Below are 15,922 nucleotides of genomic sequence, written 5' to 3' on the forward strand. Positions count from 1 at the left end.
ATTTAAACTGTCCCACTTTACTCACCTTACCCAATATTTGAGGTTATGATTTTTAGTTCTTGTATTGGTTATCTTTGTAAACTGCAAATAATCTATTTATACATTTTTCACCCCATTCATCTTAGTGCCTTAATTTCCTTTTACATAGGATGATGATTATAGCACCCCTACCCTTATTTTCTCTTCTCCCTCTTTTTCTCTTTCACATTTTGTTGGCAATATTTTGACTTTTACATTGTTCAGGTTGTTTAAATACTGTTCTGCAACCATAATAAAATTTTCTACAGTTAATCCATAGAGTGACTTTAGGTGTTATACATCAAAATATTTTATGACATTTTGATTATATAAATACTGTTGAATGCTAAGTTAAGCAGCATATAAGGAATGCATTTCATTTCTTATTGGTCCAACATCATGTCCCTTGGGGGCATTCAAAGGAGAATATTCCAGGCATTGAGGTTAGATGAACTTCCTTTTCTTACCCTCCATCAGTTGTTTATAATCATGTCACATTTCAGTTTGCTTCGTGTTTATACATGACTGTCTTACACAGTTTTTTCATTTTTCAAGGAGTTTCTAATTGCTTTTCTTTAGCTTGTTGATACACGATGCTGCATCTTCATCATATTCTCCAGTTTCCCTGTTCTCACATGTAACAACTATCCCCTTCTACCTCCCTTTCCAGAGAAATCCTCCACCTTCTCTATTCTGGACTGGCTGTTCTTCAGTTGCCAACCTGGGACTTTATTTCACTGCTTCTCTGGATCGAATCCACTCTTTCCTGTATCTCATGCATTTCTCTTTTTTGTTTTACTTAATTTGCTGTAGAATATATTCCCATAACTCTCTAAGAAAACAGGAGATAAACTTTCTGAATTTTTAAATGACTTTATTCTAACCTCATATCCGATTGATAGCTTGGCAGGATGTAGAAATCTGAATTCAAATCCATTTCCCCAGAGTTGCCAATGAGAATCTAATACCATCCTGATTCTTATTCTTATTAAGGTGACCTGGTTTTTCTCTCTGGGGGATTCCAGTGGCTTTCTAAAATTTCAACAGGACTGGTTTATGTATATCTTTTTTTTATTCACTGTGTTTGGCACTCAGAGGCTCCTCTCAACCAGAAGATTTATATTCTGTGTATTCTGGTTCTGTGGGCAGTAACTGGAGGGAACATGAGAGGCTGGGATGGGAGGGTCACATTCTGTTTTTGATCAGATGATGGTTACACAGGCATGTTGTACTTCCTCAAGAAAGGAAACAGGAATCCCACTGGGTTCCTGCTCTCTGGACCCATCCTATCACTCCAGTCTTTCCAATTCTCTCCATCCTGTATTATTTCCTTGATGACTCTTATATTATTTCTTTGATGATTTCCTTCTCTCCGTTTTTTCCCTTCTTTCTTCCTCAGATTTCAGTTAGTTAGATGTTGAAATTCTTGAATTGGTCCTTTATGTCTTCTCTTCTGCCTCTCTCTTTCTCCCCCATCTGTGAGTTTGTGTGTGCCAGAGATATCCTTAACTTTAGTTTCCAGGCCTTATGTTGAAATTTAAAATTTTGGCACTTACATTTTAAAATTCAAACAGCTCTTTCTTATGTCAGCATCTATTCTCGTTTTATATAATCTCCCTGAATATAGTAATTATTTTTTAAAAATGCCTTTTTAGAACAGTTTTAGCCTTCCAGAAAAATTGAGAAGACAGTATAAAGTTCCCATATATTTGCACCCAGATCCCTAATTATTAATATCTTACATTAGCATTTGCTATAATTAATAAGCCAATATTGATACATTATTATTACTATTACTCAAGGCCATACTTAATTCACATTTCCTTAGTTGTTACCTAATGTATTTTTTTCTGTTCTAGGATCTCATATTACATTTAGCTGTTGTACCTCCTTACGCTCCTTCCGGCTAAGACAGTTTTTCAGACTTCCCTTCTTTCTGACAATCTTGACAGTTTTGATGAGTACTGGCCAGACACTATCTAGGATGTTCCTCTACTGGAATTTGTCTTAACATGCTCTATTGTTTGTTAATTTGTCAGGCTGCACTTTACATTTGGGAACCAGGTAAGGAGTCAACTGGTCAACTGCTCTGTATACCAGCCTTCAATGATTCCCCATTTCTAATACTTCTCATCAGCTCTGCCAACTCAAGTTTACAGCCTCTCTGGGATCCTAACGAGCAGAGTGGAACAGAGGAGCTCACTTCTCCACTGCAGCCCATACACAGCCCCTCGTTCCAGGCTGTGGTCTCCTTAGCCTGCTTCTGCTTTCTATCTCCAAGGAATACTACGTATCTTGTATACTGATTTTTTTCCTCCTCTGTTCCTCTATGCCATTCCATTAACTTTCATGGATTTATTCCTTTTAAATATCTATATTTTAACTGGAGGAGTTTGGAAAAGAATGGGAGGAGAATGTATCAGTCTGTCATCTTTTACCAGAAGACTCCATACGTCCACTTCTTATATGAAAATAAAACTTCTCCTTACATTTAAGGGACGGAAGTAAAAATGTCCACTAATTCATAATTTTGTTGTTTGTTCATAATTCTCTTGGTACAGCTTCATTTATATTCCTGTCAAAGCTTTTATTAAAGCTTCTGATAAAACTCAGTCAAGGCAGGTCCCCATAGGAAAAAGAATTCACCCATATGAACCTTTCACGAAGCAATTATGTGTGGAGTCGTGGGGAGGTTAAGGGAACAAACAAGGGAGTGGAAGGCACCGGGGATGAGCAACAGAAAGATATTGTTACAATCCCTAGGGCCAAAGGGCAAGGGGAGGAACAGAGCTACAGGAGCCCAGTAGGCACTACAACTGTGGAGAAGCGGCCATCCAGCAGAAGCTGTATTATAGAGAAATACATTACTGTGCTGAAGCAAAGAGTTGGGAAGAAATGCTAACTTCTTTCTTTTCTGCCCTCCCACCTCCTGGCGGTGCTATCCATCTGCCAGACCCAACCAGAAGCTCTTAGGGGAAGGGGGCCAAAAAGACGCAGTTTGTAGGAGACAGAGCACGACTGCGAATGGATTGAGCTGGTGAGGGTGAGGGGTGGCTGGAGAACTTTCACAAAACATAAATAGGAACACATAATATTGGATATTATGTATGATGATCTTGATTAAATGTAAGAAACGATTAACAATCCTCATTCCCATGAACACTTTTTAAAGGGGAACAAAAACATGTAGCAGATGAGTCTAAGGATAATCAAGGCTACCATGCAAATTAAGACAAGCTCAAAACCCTGCACACAAAATAAATTACAACCAAACTTCATTTTCTGAACATGTAAAACTGTTCCAACAACTAGAAATCTATGTCATACAGTGTTAGAAGTCAGGATAGTGGTTCCCCTAGGGCAGCAGTGACTGGGAGGGAGCATGAAGAACTTTGGGAGTACTGGTAATTTTTGGTTATTCATCTGGGTGCTAGTTACACAGATGTGCTCACACTGTGAAAATTAATTGATGCACTGTGATTAATGTGTCTTTTTGTGTATGTATGTTGCAATTCAACAAAAATCTATTAAAAAATTGATGGTAGCCACGAATACAACTTAAAAAAACCTGCACTACATTAATGCATCTTTCTGCCCTTCTTTAGGTATCCTAACTAACAGTAAACAAGGATTTACTAGAACAACTAAAAAAATGATGTGCATTCAACAGAAATGAAAGGCAGGTCTCAGCTTCAAGTAATTTGTGAACTACTTAGAAAAATGTAATATTTAAATATGAAATTAAGAATATTAACAAGTAATGTATCAGGCTATGAAGAATGCTATAATAAAAACAGATCCAGTATTGGCATGCAATTGATTCTCATCAGAAGGCCTGGATATAAATATTCCCCAAGTGGGCTCTTTCTGTTGGAGATCTCTTTCTCTTTAACCTTAACAAAGGTCTACTCAACTAGGCCAATTTCCTGGTTTCAGAAGGTGCTTCTGTGACTGCTGTGGGTGGGCAAGAGGAGAGGCTGAGTAAGGCCTCTCTCTTCTGCTTCAGTGGGAGTAGCCCTGTTTTATCTGTTTCATACTATTATCTGTTTATACTATTATCAGTGTTAATTTTCTCTAAACAAAAGGATTTTGCTGCTAAAACAAGCTTGGAAACAACTCGTCTAGAAATCTGACCTCTAAATTTGTATATCTCAGTTGACATATCTCACAGTTGAAAAAATTTTAAAAGCCTCTGAAACTCTAAAAATAAAACCCATTTTTAAAAGGAAATGAAAATTACCTGAAGTAAAGGAACAAAATCATCCTGTTCTAGATAGCTGCAGCTGGGCTTTGCAAGAAGATAGATAAACTTAGAGGCATCATCATGATGGTTACTCAGCAACCTAGAAAAGAAACAATTGCTTAGGAAGACTGGCTACTATGAACAATGACTACAACATCAATAGTTGGTAATTTCAGTCTGATCTGAAGGCCATTTAGATCAAGAATCAAGTGCTCTCTTTTCAGTGATTAAAAAAAAGGAAATTTTTCCATGCTCTTGATTTTGTCAAAGGGCCATCTTAATAAAAGCTCAACAACAAGACGGTACATTATTTTTGTAGAATGCTTCTGAGACCACAGAGTCAACTGAACTAATGCATGTAAAAATACACTTGAAGGAGAATGTCTGTTCAGGTTAGCTTAGGGCATCTGGAACCAGAACTCCAGAGCTGCCCACTAGGAGGGAACACATCTGATGGACCACTACATACCACGTAAGACATGAACTTCTGCTTGTCCAGGCTGGCAGACATATTCAGGACTAACAAGATAGGGGGCTTTTGAAATTAGACTTTGAAGCACCAGGCTTAAGAAGAAAATGAAGGCCCTATTAAACCTTCAAGTTCTAAGAATTCCTCACATCCAACTAATTGCTGGACATTTCCATCTGGATGCTATACTCTGACAGCAAAGTCAAAATAGCGAAAACCAAATTTAAAATCTTCCCTCAAAGTCATGGATGTCTATTTTTGTTAATGGTGGTACCACTCCAAGTTATCTGGGCTTGAAAATTTGAAGTCATTTTAAACTTATTTCTCTTCCTTATTCTCCACATCCAATTAGTTTCCAACCTTTCTTGCTTTTCTTCCTTAATCATTTACTGAATGCTAATTGTGTGCCAGATACTGTCTGGCCTTGTGAATACTTGAAATACAAAGAAAATAAGACATAGTTTTTTGTTTGTTTGTTTGTTTATGCGGTACACGGGCCTCTCACTGTTGTGGCCTCTCCCGTTGTGGAGCACAGGCTCTGGACGCGCAGGCTCAGCGGCCATGGCTCACGGGCCCAGCCGCTCCGGGGCATGTGGGATCTTCCCGGACCGGGGCACGAACCCGTGTCCCCTGTATCGGCAGGCGGACTCTCAACCACTGCACCACCGGGAAGCCCAAGACATAGTTTTGTGCCCTGTAAGGAACTTACAGTCTAGTGAAAGAGCTACACCAATAAGATGTATAATCCTGTATAATGTTATTACAGAAGTAATAAACTCAGGGTGTCATGGAAAGACACAGGAGGACCAGTGAAATTCCCCGAAGAGTTGTGAAGTAGGAAAGTGGACTACTGCAGATCAAGAGGGATGCATGTACAAAGACCTGGTGTGAGACTGCACAGATTATTTGAGCAGCTGCAAGCACTGGGGTGGTAAGGGAAGGGGACATGGTAGGATTGGACCCTGGAGGCCCTTTTATGTTAGGTCAAGAAGCCTGGACTTTCGCCTACTCGCAGAAGAATTTTAACTTGGACTGTGACATGATCAGATGTGTTTTTCATAAATATCAAGCAGAAATCTTTCCAAGGGCCTGAGCATGGATACTGGCAGTGGGAGACGAAGAAAAAGGGGCAAATATGGTTCAAGTGAAAGGAAATGGTAGTTGATAGGTGTGGAGGGGTAAAAGGGGGGAAGTCCATGATGACTCCCAGCTTTCTATTTTAGACCACTAGGTGCTTGGAATTTGGGATGGGAATACTAGAGTCCTGAGGAATATTTCCTCAAAACATTTTAGACAACCATTCCTTCCTTCCTATTTCTGTTTTATCATCAAGTCCAGGGTCTTATTACTTCATGCTGAGACCTTTAGAAGGGAAGAGGGTCATAACAGGCTTCAGTGTCCATGCAACCTCACATCATGGACAATTCATCATTCTAAAACATTCTTTGATTATATAATTCCCTTTTCCAAAAATGTTCAACAGTTTTCTACCACTTATATGAGTAAGTCTGGATGTCTAAGTTGGACATTTAAGGCCCTCTTTAATTAGGCTAGAGTCTGCCTATCTCACTACTATGCTAAATGAAACGTCCACTCCGGGCAGCTGGCCTGAACCACTCTTCTCTGAGCGTGCTGTGTGCATTCTTGCCTCGGTGCCATTTCTCATGTTGTTTTACTCTCCTAGAATACCATCTCTCCCAACTTTGCTATCTGAACGCTGGCTATTCTTTAAGGTCCAGCTAATAAACTACCTCTTTCAAAAAACCTTCTCTGACAACTAAATTCCTTACTGATCTTTGTACTATTTAATTTGTATGTATTACATACACCATTGTACCACGAACTTTCTTTTATTTCTCTGGCACCTAAAGGGCAGGCAAAGTTATAGCTCTTTTTTTCCCTTAACACTAGATAGACATAGTGACTTTCACATTGAAGATTCTCAAAAAATGTTTGTGATCTAACAGATATACCCTTAACTGACTTCATTTGTGATTATTAAAGCCATAGAATGATCTTTATATTTATTTTCCTTATCATTTTTCAGCATGCTCAGGACCCCCAAAATTAAATAAATATATATTTCAGAAAAAGATTACTGAAATAGGTGTTGATGGGAATCACCTCTTAGGATAAGAAAATGGGTGGGATGATCACAACAAAAGGCAGTGAGGTATAGCACCTCTAACTACAAACTGCACAGACACTGACAGATGAGAGACTCTCTAAGAGGGAAAAGTCAAATTAGGTATGGCCTTTTGCGATCAGAAGCATGAATCAGAGAGAAAAGGTGAATTCTGATTCTCAGCCAATGCTAGTGGCTGGTGAACTCTATAAGGCAGGAGAGAAAGGGATTAAAAAAAGTCGTGAAAGCTGGAGAAAGAAGGTAAACATAGCTATTCTAAACTATCATCCAGAGCTCTTAGGATGAAATATTGTTTTGTTAGTGGAAAAATGACACTTTGACATGAAAAGGTAAGAGGAAGTAAAGCATAAAAAAGCTGGGACAATATAACTGACTCTGTGTAAGAGGAGCTCTGTCACAAAGCTGGTAAACTGGGAACTCAAAAAGAAAAGCTGTGGAGCAATGCCTTTCCCCTAAAAATGTCTTGACTGCAAGAGAAACAGATGTCAAAGTACAGACACGAAATGGGCAGCAGAGCAGGGAAGGGAAGGGGAGCAGAGGCAGGGGAACAAGAGCCTGTTAAGGTGTTCATGCTCAGACCACTCAGAGGAGGGCTCAGAAGCCTCCACCCCATAAACACTGGGACAGGAGGCAAACTATTTCCTGTTTTGCTGTTAACTTTTGTATTTGACTTTCCTCCCAAGATTATATAGAGCCTATTATTGGAGCAAGTCAGCATGTGTATGTATATGCCAATACGTTTTAATTCTGTGTCATTATCTGCCAGTTATTTTTTTTTTAATTTTTTAAAATTTATTTTTTGGCTGCACGTGGGCTTTCTCTAGTTGTGGTGAGCGGGGGCTACTCTTTGTTGCGGTACGCAGGCTTCTCCTTGCGGTGGCTTTTCTTGTTGTGGAGTATGGGCTCTAGGCACGTGGGCCTCAGTAGTTGTGTCACACGGGCCCTAGAGCGCACGGGCTTCAGTAGTTGCGGTGTGCGGGCTGTAGGGCACACGGACTTTCAATAGTTGTGGTGTGTTGGCTCAGCAGTTGTGGCTCGTGGGCTCTAGAGCGCAGGCTCAGTAGTTGTGGCGCACAGGCTTAGTTGCTCCGCGGCATGTGGGATTTTCTAGGGCCAGGGATCGAACCCGTGTCCCCTGCACTGGCAGGCGGATTCTTAACCACTGCGCCACCAGGGAAGTCCTGCCAGTTATTTTTTTGTACTTGAAAGTTTTATATACTATACTTGGACCCAAGTCACTTTATGCAAAGGGTACAATTTGTAAAAAATTATAAAAATAAACACACGTCTTCTTTAAGGTCAGTGTGGTAATTCAAACCATCCTGCTTAGTTGCTTTGTCTCCCAAAATAGCCATACTTGAGTCTCCTTTAAAGCACGCATTTTAAGTGCTGAAAAAGGAGCTCCCGCTAGAGGGCGCTCCAGTCGTTATAGTATCTGGGCAGAAAATAAAGCTTTGATACAGAGACATCAGTTATCTGTTCACAGAATTTTAAAAAAAAATTTTTTAATGAAAAAAGACAGGGACAGTTGCTCATGCTGTATAACTTCATAAGCAGTGTCCTATAGTAACTGAAAATGAAGACTTGTGCTTCAAGTCTTTTTGCCTTTTGCCTTTGCAGAAATAATCTCTTTTTCTTAGAGATAAAATGAAAATGATTCATTTCAATAAAGGAATATAGCTGTTGCGGGTGCTGCTGCTCTGTCCACCAACAGAAATGTCCACCCTATCCCGGTGACATGAAGTCTAAGACAAAAAAACTGGCTGTTACTTTCCTTAATATTATGCAGTTAACTGCCGATAAACAAGTTGATTACTAGTTTTTCTTTGATAGTCAGGCTCACAAACATAGGGTCCTAGCATATTCAAAGTAACTTAGAATGTAAGTAGTTATAGTTCTTCTCTCTGGCTCTAATTTTTTATAGAATGAACTACTCCCCCCACCCCTTTTTAATCTCCCAGCTTCTTCAACACGTTCTCTGAAATAATCATAACTCACTTCTTGCTGCTTTCCCAGATTGTTAGATGGCTTTTGCCAACAATGCTGAACTCAATGGCTGAAGATACCCAGGACAAGAGCTGTGTAACATCCCTATTCTTTCTAACCCTTGTTCACACTCCACCTGAGGCATTTCTCAGGGCCTGGCACCTACCAGGGGGAGAGAAGCTAGCTGAATGAAAGCTAGAACATCTACACATTTCAAGATCTTCAATTCTGCTACTGTTATACACTGATTTCTAATAACAACAATAATAATTAATAATAGACAAGCAGACCACCCAGCTGAAGTCCTGGCTTTACTGGTAGGGAAAGGAGAGGGAATCCAAGCTGACCCCCCTATTGTTCAGGCCCTTGGCTCTATTTTCTTCCCTCAGGTTCTAGGGTGCCAGAGACAGCCAGAATGGCAAATGCCAATTCTTTTACTGGTTTACTCCTAATTAGTGCTTTTTTGCTAATTCTAGACTCCAAGGAGTTCTTCTTTTACGACTACACACACAAAAATTTTTTTTTAAGATTTTTATCTAGCTGTTTCCTATTTGCGATAGGAGAAGTGGAACGGTGACCATGACCCTGACTTTGGAGAGTCATCCTGCTGGTGTATGAGGAGTGGTTCTAGTCCTAGGGCCATTCTAGTCCTTGGTATTTGAACAACTTAGAACTATTCCCTGTAACAAAATGACTAAAATTCACCTGGAAAACATGAAGCATTTATAACTTTTAGCTTTGATGTTGTTCTTTAAAAGAAGTCCATTAACTGGTAGTCTTATATCCCCTGATCACTTTAGTTCTATTGTAATGCAAGAAGAACTTGGTGAACTCAACTTGCTGCTAGATTTTTCAAAATAAGAATACAGTTATTCATCACCTATCATGTTCTCAAGCATTATACTACTAACGGCTTTGAGGTGGCATGAAAGAATCAGAAGAATCTGTAAGCTGAATTTTGCTGCTATTATATGTTGATTTTAAATAATGATGATGATGATAGTGACATCAGGTGAACAGCATTTCCCGATAGTTCATCAGGAAGGGTATCTAGCCCAGAAAAGATGAGAAAAGCATATTTAAAGAAGGCTGATCAGTTAAAAGAGGTAGAAGGGGCATGCTATAACAGTCTCTTAAATTGATAAATATATCAAGAAATAACTTCTAAAGAAGAAAGAAGGGAGAAAAAAATAAAAGAGAGAAGAAAGTTGGATTTGAGTTTAAGAAAACTTGTCAGGATGTTAAAATCCAGGAGTATCTTGATAGATGTTCTATTCCTTTGTTACTTAACTGGAGCTTTCAAAAAGTAGTAACTAAAATCTACTAGAATTCAGCTATTTTTAAGAAATCAACTACATACAATTCTAAATTTGATCACATGAGAATGGAAGCATGTGACAAGTGTGGTCTGCTCCCCTTAAAGGAGCATTTATGTCACTGCTGCAAGAGTCAAATCCTAAGACTCAAATTGTTAACAAGTGAAACTAAGAACTACCAAATACTTATTAAAGAAGTATTTCTGAAGGCCTGTTTTACTGATTAGAGACGTAAGATAAAGGCTTAGGGAAAGAATTTGTGTGTGGGCATAATAAACTGTGAGTCATTGAATTTTATTTGTTGAAACAAAGGATAAGGGGAAAATTAATAAATGAGTAAAATAAGTGACTTTTATAAAGCATGTCATGAGGGCCGGACAATTCCTTGCCCAGCCCCAGAGTAACTGCTCTCATACTTACTTTCTCCACATGGCAATGAATGACTGGGCTGACACAAATCCTGTCCTCTCTCCCCCTGCAGCCCTGAACATGGGGGTTTTCCAATAAAGAGGACAGCCACAGACCTGCAGATAAAGCACAAATACAGTGTAAGCCAAGGGGCAGTGAAGAGATGACATGACCGAAGAAAGGGCCTTTGTGGCTTTTACCCTTCATGCCACAGTGGACAGAGGGCCCTTGGAGGAGCAAAACTGGGGCAGAGGCAGATACATCAGCTGGGGTAGATTCAGCAAGACAGAGGGGAAACAAAATAAGAAGATGACATGTTTAATGAAGAAAATGAAAATCCATTTGCCTTTTCTTCAAGTGCATTTATAGTGATGTTTCTTTCCCCTAACCTGAAAAAGCAACGAGTCTCCCTCCCTTCCTACCACTCTTACATCATATATTTTCTACCTTTAGGAAAAAAAAGAAGTGACTGAACATCATGGTTGTATATGCCCTTCCCTCCTATGGCAGGAAAATACAGCCACCTTTATTGCTCACTCACTTGGTGTCAATACACTCTATCACCTCTCTCCCTCTCTCTCCTTTGCTTATTGTGTTATTAAGCCCCAGGTGCAAAAAGAACCAGAAAAGCCTGGACTGTTCAAGAAAACAGCTATAAATCTATTTAAATGGATACAATTCAGGTGAAAGCTGAAAGGCAAAAATTAAAATGCTATTATTTATTTAGAAGATACCACAAATGGCTACATATTATAAAAGCCTTAGAAAGAATTAAATACAATACCCTAAAAGATAATAATTTTTTTCTCCTCAATAAAAAAGCTCTTTCTTTCAATTAAGAAAAATTATTCTTATACTCTTATAAGAGACAGTCTGTACCAAATTAACCTGCTTTTTTTCTAGAGGGAAAATTCTTCCAAGTAATAATAATATCTAAATATCAGCAGAGAAGTAGTCTCTAAATGATCCCAATTTTATATATACACATAAAATGTATTCTCAAATCTGAAGCTCTTCAGAGAGTCACATCTTGTCATTGGATAAAGATATTCTTATTATTCATATTAGATATAGGATCTGTTGAGCCTTATTCTACAAAGGGAAGCTTCCCCTCTGACAGATGACTGGATGTGAACCCACAATAGGTTGAAGTGAAGCTGCTCCTGATGTGAGGCCTCGGTGCATGGGGGATCCCCACAGAAGCCTGCATAGTACCTCATCTGAGATCAGTTATGCTGAGAGAATGCCCAGGGCTGCTGGGTTCATGTCAGAGATGAGGATATGGATGGTGAGATTCAGGCCAAGGGAGGTAAGTACAGGGCAGAAATGAGATTGCTTCTGCCAGGGCCACTAAAGCATGTTCTGCAAGCAGGATGGAATTTAAGATTTCTTAAGTCCAGAGGTCAAATACCTCCACTGAGGTCAAGAATGAGGGAAAGGTGTTGCTTAGCAAACAAATGGATTTTGTTTATTGTATAAATTATGACTGCCAAGGTACAAAGCTTACAATTAACATACTTTGGGTAGTAACTGTCAAATCCACTTTCCCCAATCCCAATCCTTCCTTTCATGCAGAATGGTGGTTTGCCAAGAAAATGCTCTTAAATATGACAGGCTGTTGGTAACTGCTGGAAAAGTTGGAAGAATAGCCTGTATTATGGAGGTGGGGGGTGCAGAGCCACAAAAAGGGAGAAAATACAAGGAGAGACTGGAACTGGCTTGCCAAGGTGCTTGAAGCTCCCACCACTAGAGCCACTACGGATTTTCAGAATTGAAAGGGATCAGGAATCTTCTAGTTCATCCTTGGGAAGTGGTCACCAGCTCAGCGAAACACTTCCAGGGACTGTGCACTTACTATCTCCGGTGGGTCTACTTCCACTATTAAAAACTTTCATTTCCTTAGATTACAGTCTTTTATTCAGAAGACTCCGGTTAAAATGTGTACACATCAGCTCATAAAGAGTAGTAAATCACTGGGATTAACATTTACAAATTTTTTATGACCCAAAGGCAGAATCCTAAGAGATAAAGTACAGAATAGATATGTTTTGAAGTAGATGGGAAAGGGCTGAATTGTTTTTCTTGTAGTGGGTCACCCTGAGCAGCCAAAGGTTGGTCAACATGAGGGTATCGGGCCCTTGGAGAAAATGCCAAAAGAAAAAACTGGAAGGGCAGTGGATGGCAAGGGCTTCAGACAATACACTTTGACCATTTTTAAAAAATGTATGGCTGGTCTGCATCTGCTTAAAAACAAAGGATTAAGATAAAGAGAGTGAGCAAATAGCCAAAGCAATCTTGAGAAAGAAAAATGGAGCTGGAGGATTCAGACTCCCTGACTTCAGACTATACTACAAAGCTACAGTAATCAAGACAGTATGGTACTGGCACAAAAACAGGAACACAGATCAATGGAACAGGATAGAAAGCCCAGAGATAAACCCACACACATATGGTCACCTTATTTTTGATAAAGGAGGCAAGAATCTATAATGGAGAAAAGACAGCCTCTTCAATAAGTGGTCCTGGGAAAACTGGACAGCTACATGTAAAAGAATGAAATTAGAACACTCCCTAACACCATACACAAAACATAAACTCAAAATGGATTAAAGACCTAAATGTAAGGCCAGACACTATAAAACTCTTAGAGGAAAACACAGGCAGAACACTCTATGACATAAATCACAGCAAGATCCTTTTTGACCCACCTCCTACAGAAATGGAAATAAAAACAAAAATAAACAAATGGGACCTAATGAAACTTCAAAGCTTTTGCACAGCAAAGGAAACCATAAACAAGACGAAAAGACAACCCTCAGAATGGGAGAAAATAATTGCAAATGAAGCAACTGACAAAGGATTAATCTCCAAAATTTACAAGCAACTCATGCAGCTCAATATCAAAAACCAAACAACCCAATCCAAAAATGGGCAGAAGACCTAAACAGACATTTCTCCAAAGATATACAAATTGCCAAAAAACACATGAAAGGATGCTCAACATCACTAATCATTAGAGAAATGCAAATCAAAAGTACAACGAGGTATCACCTCACACTAGTCAGAATGGCCATCATCAAAAAAATCTACAAACAGTAAATGCTGGATAGGGTGTGGAGAAAAGGGAAGCCTCTTGCACTGTTGGTGGGAATGTATATTGATACAGCCACTATGGAGAACAGTATGGAGTTTCCTTAAAAAAACTAAAAACAGGACTACCATATGACCCAGCAATCCCACTACTGGGCATATACCCTGAGGAAACCATAATTCAAAAACAGTCATGTACCACAATGTTCACTGCAGCTCTATTTACAATAACCAGGACATGGAAGCAACCTAAGTGTCCATCAACAGATGAATGGATAAAGAAGATGTGGAACATATATACAATGGAATATTACTCAGCCATAAAAAGAAACGAAATTGAGTTATTTGTAGTGAGGTGGATGGACCTAGAGTCTGTCATACAGAGTGAAGTAAGTCAGAAAGAGAAAAACAAATACTGTATGTTAACACATATATATGGAGTCTAAAAAAAAAGTGGTTCTGAAGAAACTAGGGACAGGACAGGAATAAAGATGCAGACATAGAGAATGGACTTGAGGACATGGGGAGGGGGAAGGGTAAACTGGGACAAAGTGAGAGAGTGGCATTGACATATATACACCACCAAATGTAAAATAGATAGCTAGTGGGAAGCAGCCGTATAGCACAGGGAGATCAGCTCGGTGCTTTGTGACCACCTAGAGGGGTGGGAGGGAGATGCAAGAGGGAGGGGATATGGGGATATATGTATACATATAGCTGATTCACTTTGTTATACAGCAGAAACTAACACACCATTGTAAAGCAATTATACTCCAATAAAGATGTTAAAAAAATTTTTTTAAAATTAAGTGGGTTTCTTGCAGACAAAAAAAAAAGATAAAGGGAGTCAGGAGATCAATAAGAACCTAAAAAAAAAGTAAATGATATCAACCTGAGTGCAACAGAATAGAAACTTTTATAACGAAGGAGAGAACAAGCTCATGTCAAGGCTTTTTACAAAGGAAAAGACTGGATGACAAGTAAGGAAGTACAGGACGTGCTGAAAATGGGTTTAGGAAACTGAGGTTTAGAGGAGGAGACAAGAGTCAGCGTTGCTGGAGCGAAGAAAGCTTGACTGACACCTATAATTAGATCTAAAAATGGCCCAACAACATAAAGAACTGAAAGCAAGATTGTCTAATGATACACAGGAAGAGATGATCACCCAATATTTGTAATGTTCTTTAACATTTTTAAAATGTCTCATGCTCGTTATTTCATTTGGCCCTGACATGATCCCATACAGAAGAGGGTGGGTATTTTTATCCAGTTCTGCAGATGAAGAAAAAAAGGTACAGAGAGGCTAGCTTACAGGCCACAGGAACAATGGGTCAAGATGGTACTGTATCAGCCAATTAGAGGAGCTGGAGGGCTTTGTTCAGTTCGGAAGACTTTCATTCTTTTCTCTCAACTTTCTCTTAGAGGCTAAAACTCAGTGGTGACAAATACTTCCCTTGCTGTTCCTCAGTTTCTGTTCCTATGCTTTTTTTTTTTTTTTTTTTGTGGTACGCGGGCCTCTCACTGTTGTGGCCTCTCCTGTTGCGGAGCACAGGCTCCGGACGCACAGGCTCAGTGGCCACGGCTCACGGGCCCAGCCGCTCTGCGGCATGTGGGATCTTCCCGGACCGGGGCACGAACCCGTGTCCCCTGCATCGGCAGGTGGACTCTCAACCACTGCACCACCAGGGAAGCCCATCCTATGCTGCTTTTGCTCCTCTTAGATTCATTCTCTAGTCATTTCTTCTCCATTACTACTTAAAGCTGTGGAAAAAAGTACAAACTACACACTGAGAATTTAATCAGAAATGGACATTAATCTCTCCACGCTGTTTGAGGTTGAAGATGAATGAGCTAAACTTCACCAACAGATGCAGATTTCATAAACAGAGTTTTCTTTGCACTTAAAAAACAGACCCCAGTCTCTACAGCTACACTTAAGCATCACGGAGAGTAGACTGTAAACTCAAGCTGGCCTTCCAAGTAGCTTTATAAGAGAGAGATTTTTCTCTTTTCTTTTGATGTGGACTTTTTTTTTTTTTTTTTTTTTGCGGTACGCGGGCCTCTCATGTTGCGGAGCACAGGCTCCGGACGCACAGGCTCAGCGGCCATGGCTCACGGGCCCAGCCGCTCCGCGGCATGTGGGATCTTCCCGGACTGGGGCACGAACCCGTGTCCCCTGCATCAGCAGGCGGACTCTCAACCACTGCGCCACCAGGGAAGCCCTGATGTGGACCATTTTTAAAGAC

At 39.8% G+C, this 15,922-nt stretch overlaps 1 protein-coding gene across 6 annotated transcripts in view; it reads right to left on the reverse strand.

Moving 5' to 3' along the window:
- PPP2R3A (protein phosphatase 2 regulatory subunit B''alpha) overlaps nt 1-15,922 on the reverse strand; it is a 222,791-nt gene that overhangs the window by 117,192 nt on the left and 89,677 nt on the right. For all 6 annotated transcript variants that reach the window (XM_067737736.1, XM_067737738.1, XM_067737739.1 and 3 more), the window contains 2 exons: nt 10,599-10,702; nt 4,259-4,361 (listed from right to left, as the gene is read on the reverse strand). In XM_067737736.1, coding sequence (XP_067593837.1) covers nt 4,259-4,361; nt 10,599-10,702 — 207 coding nt within the window. The remainder of the gene's footprint in view (nt 1-4,258; nt 4,362-10,598; nt 10,703-15,922) is intronic.

Source organism: Pseudorca crassidens, chromosome 5 (assembly GCF_039906515.1).
Source record: "Pseudorca crassidens isolate mPseCra1 chromosome 5, mPseCra1.hap1, whole genome shotgun sequence".
NCBI lineage: Eukaryota > Metazoa > Chordata > Mammalia > Artiodactyla > Delphinidae > Pseudorca > Pseudorca crassidens.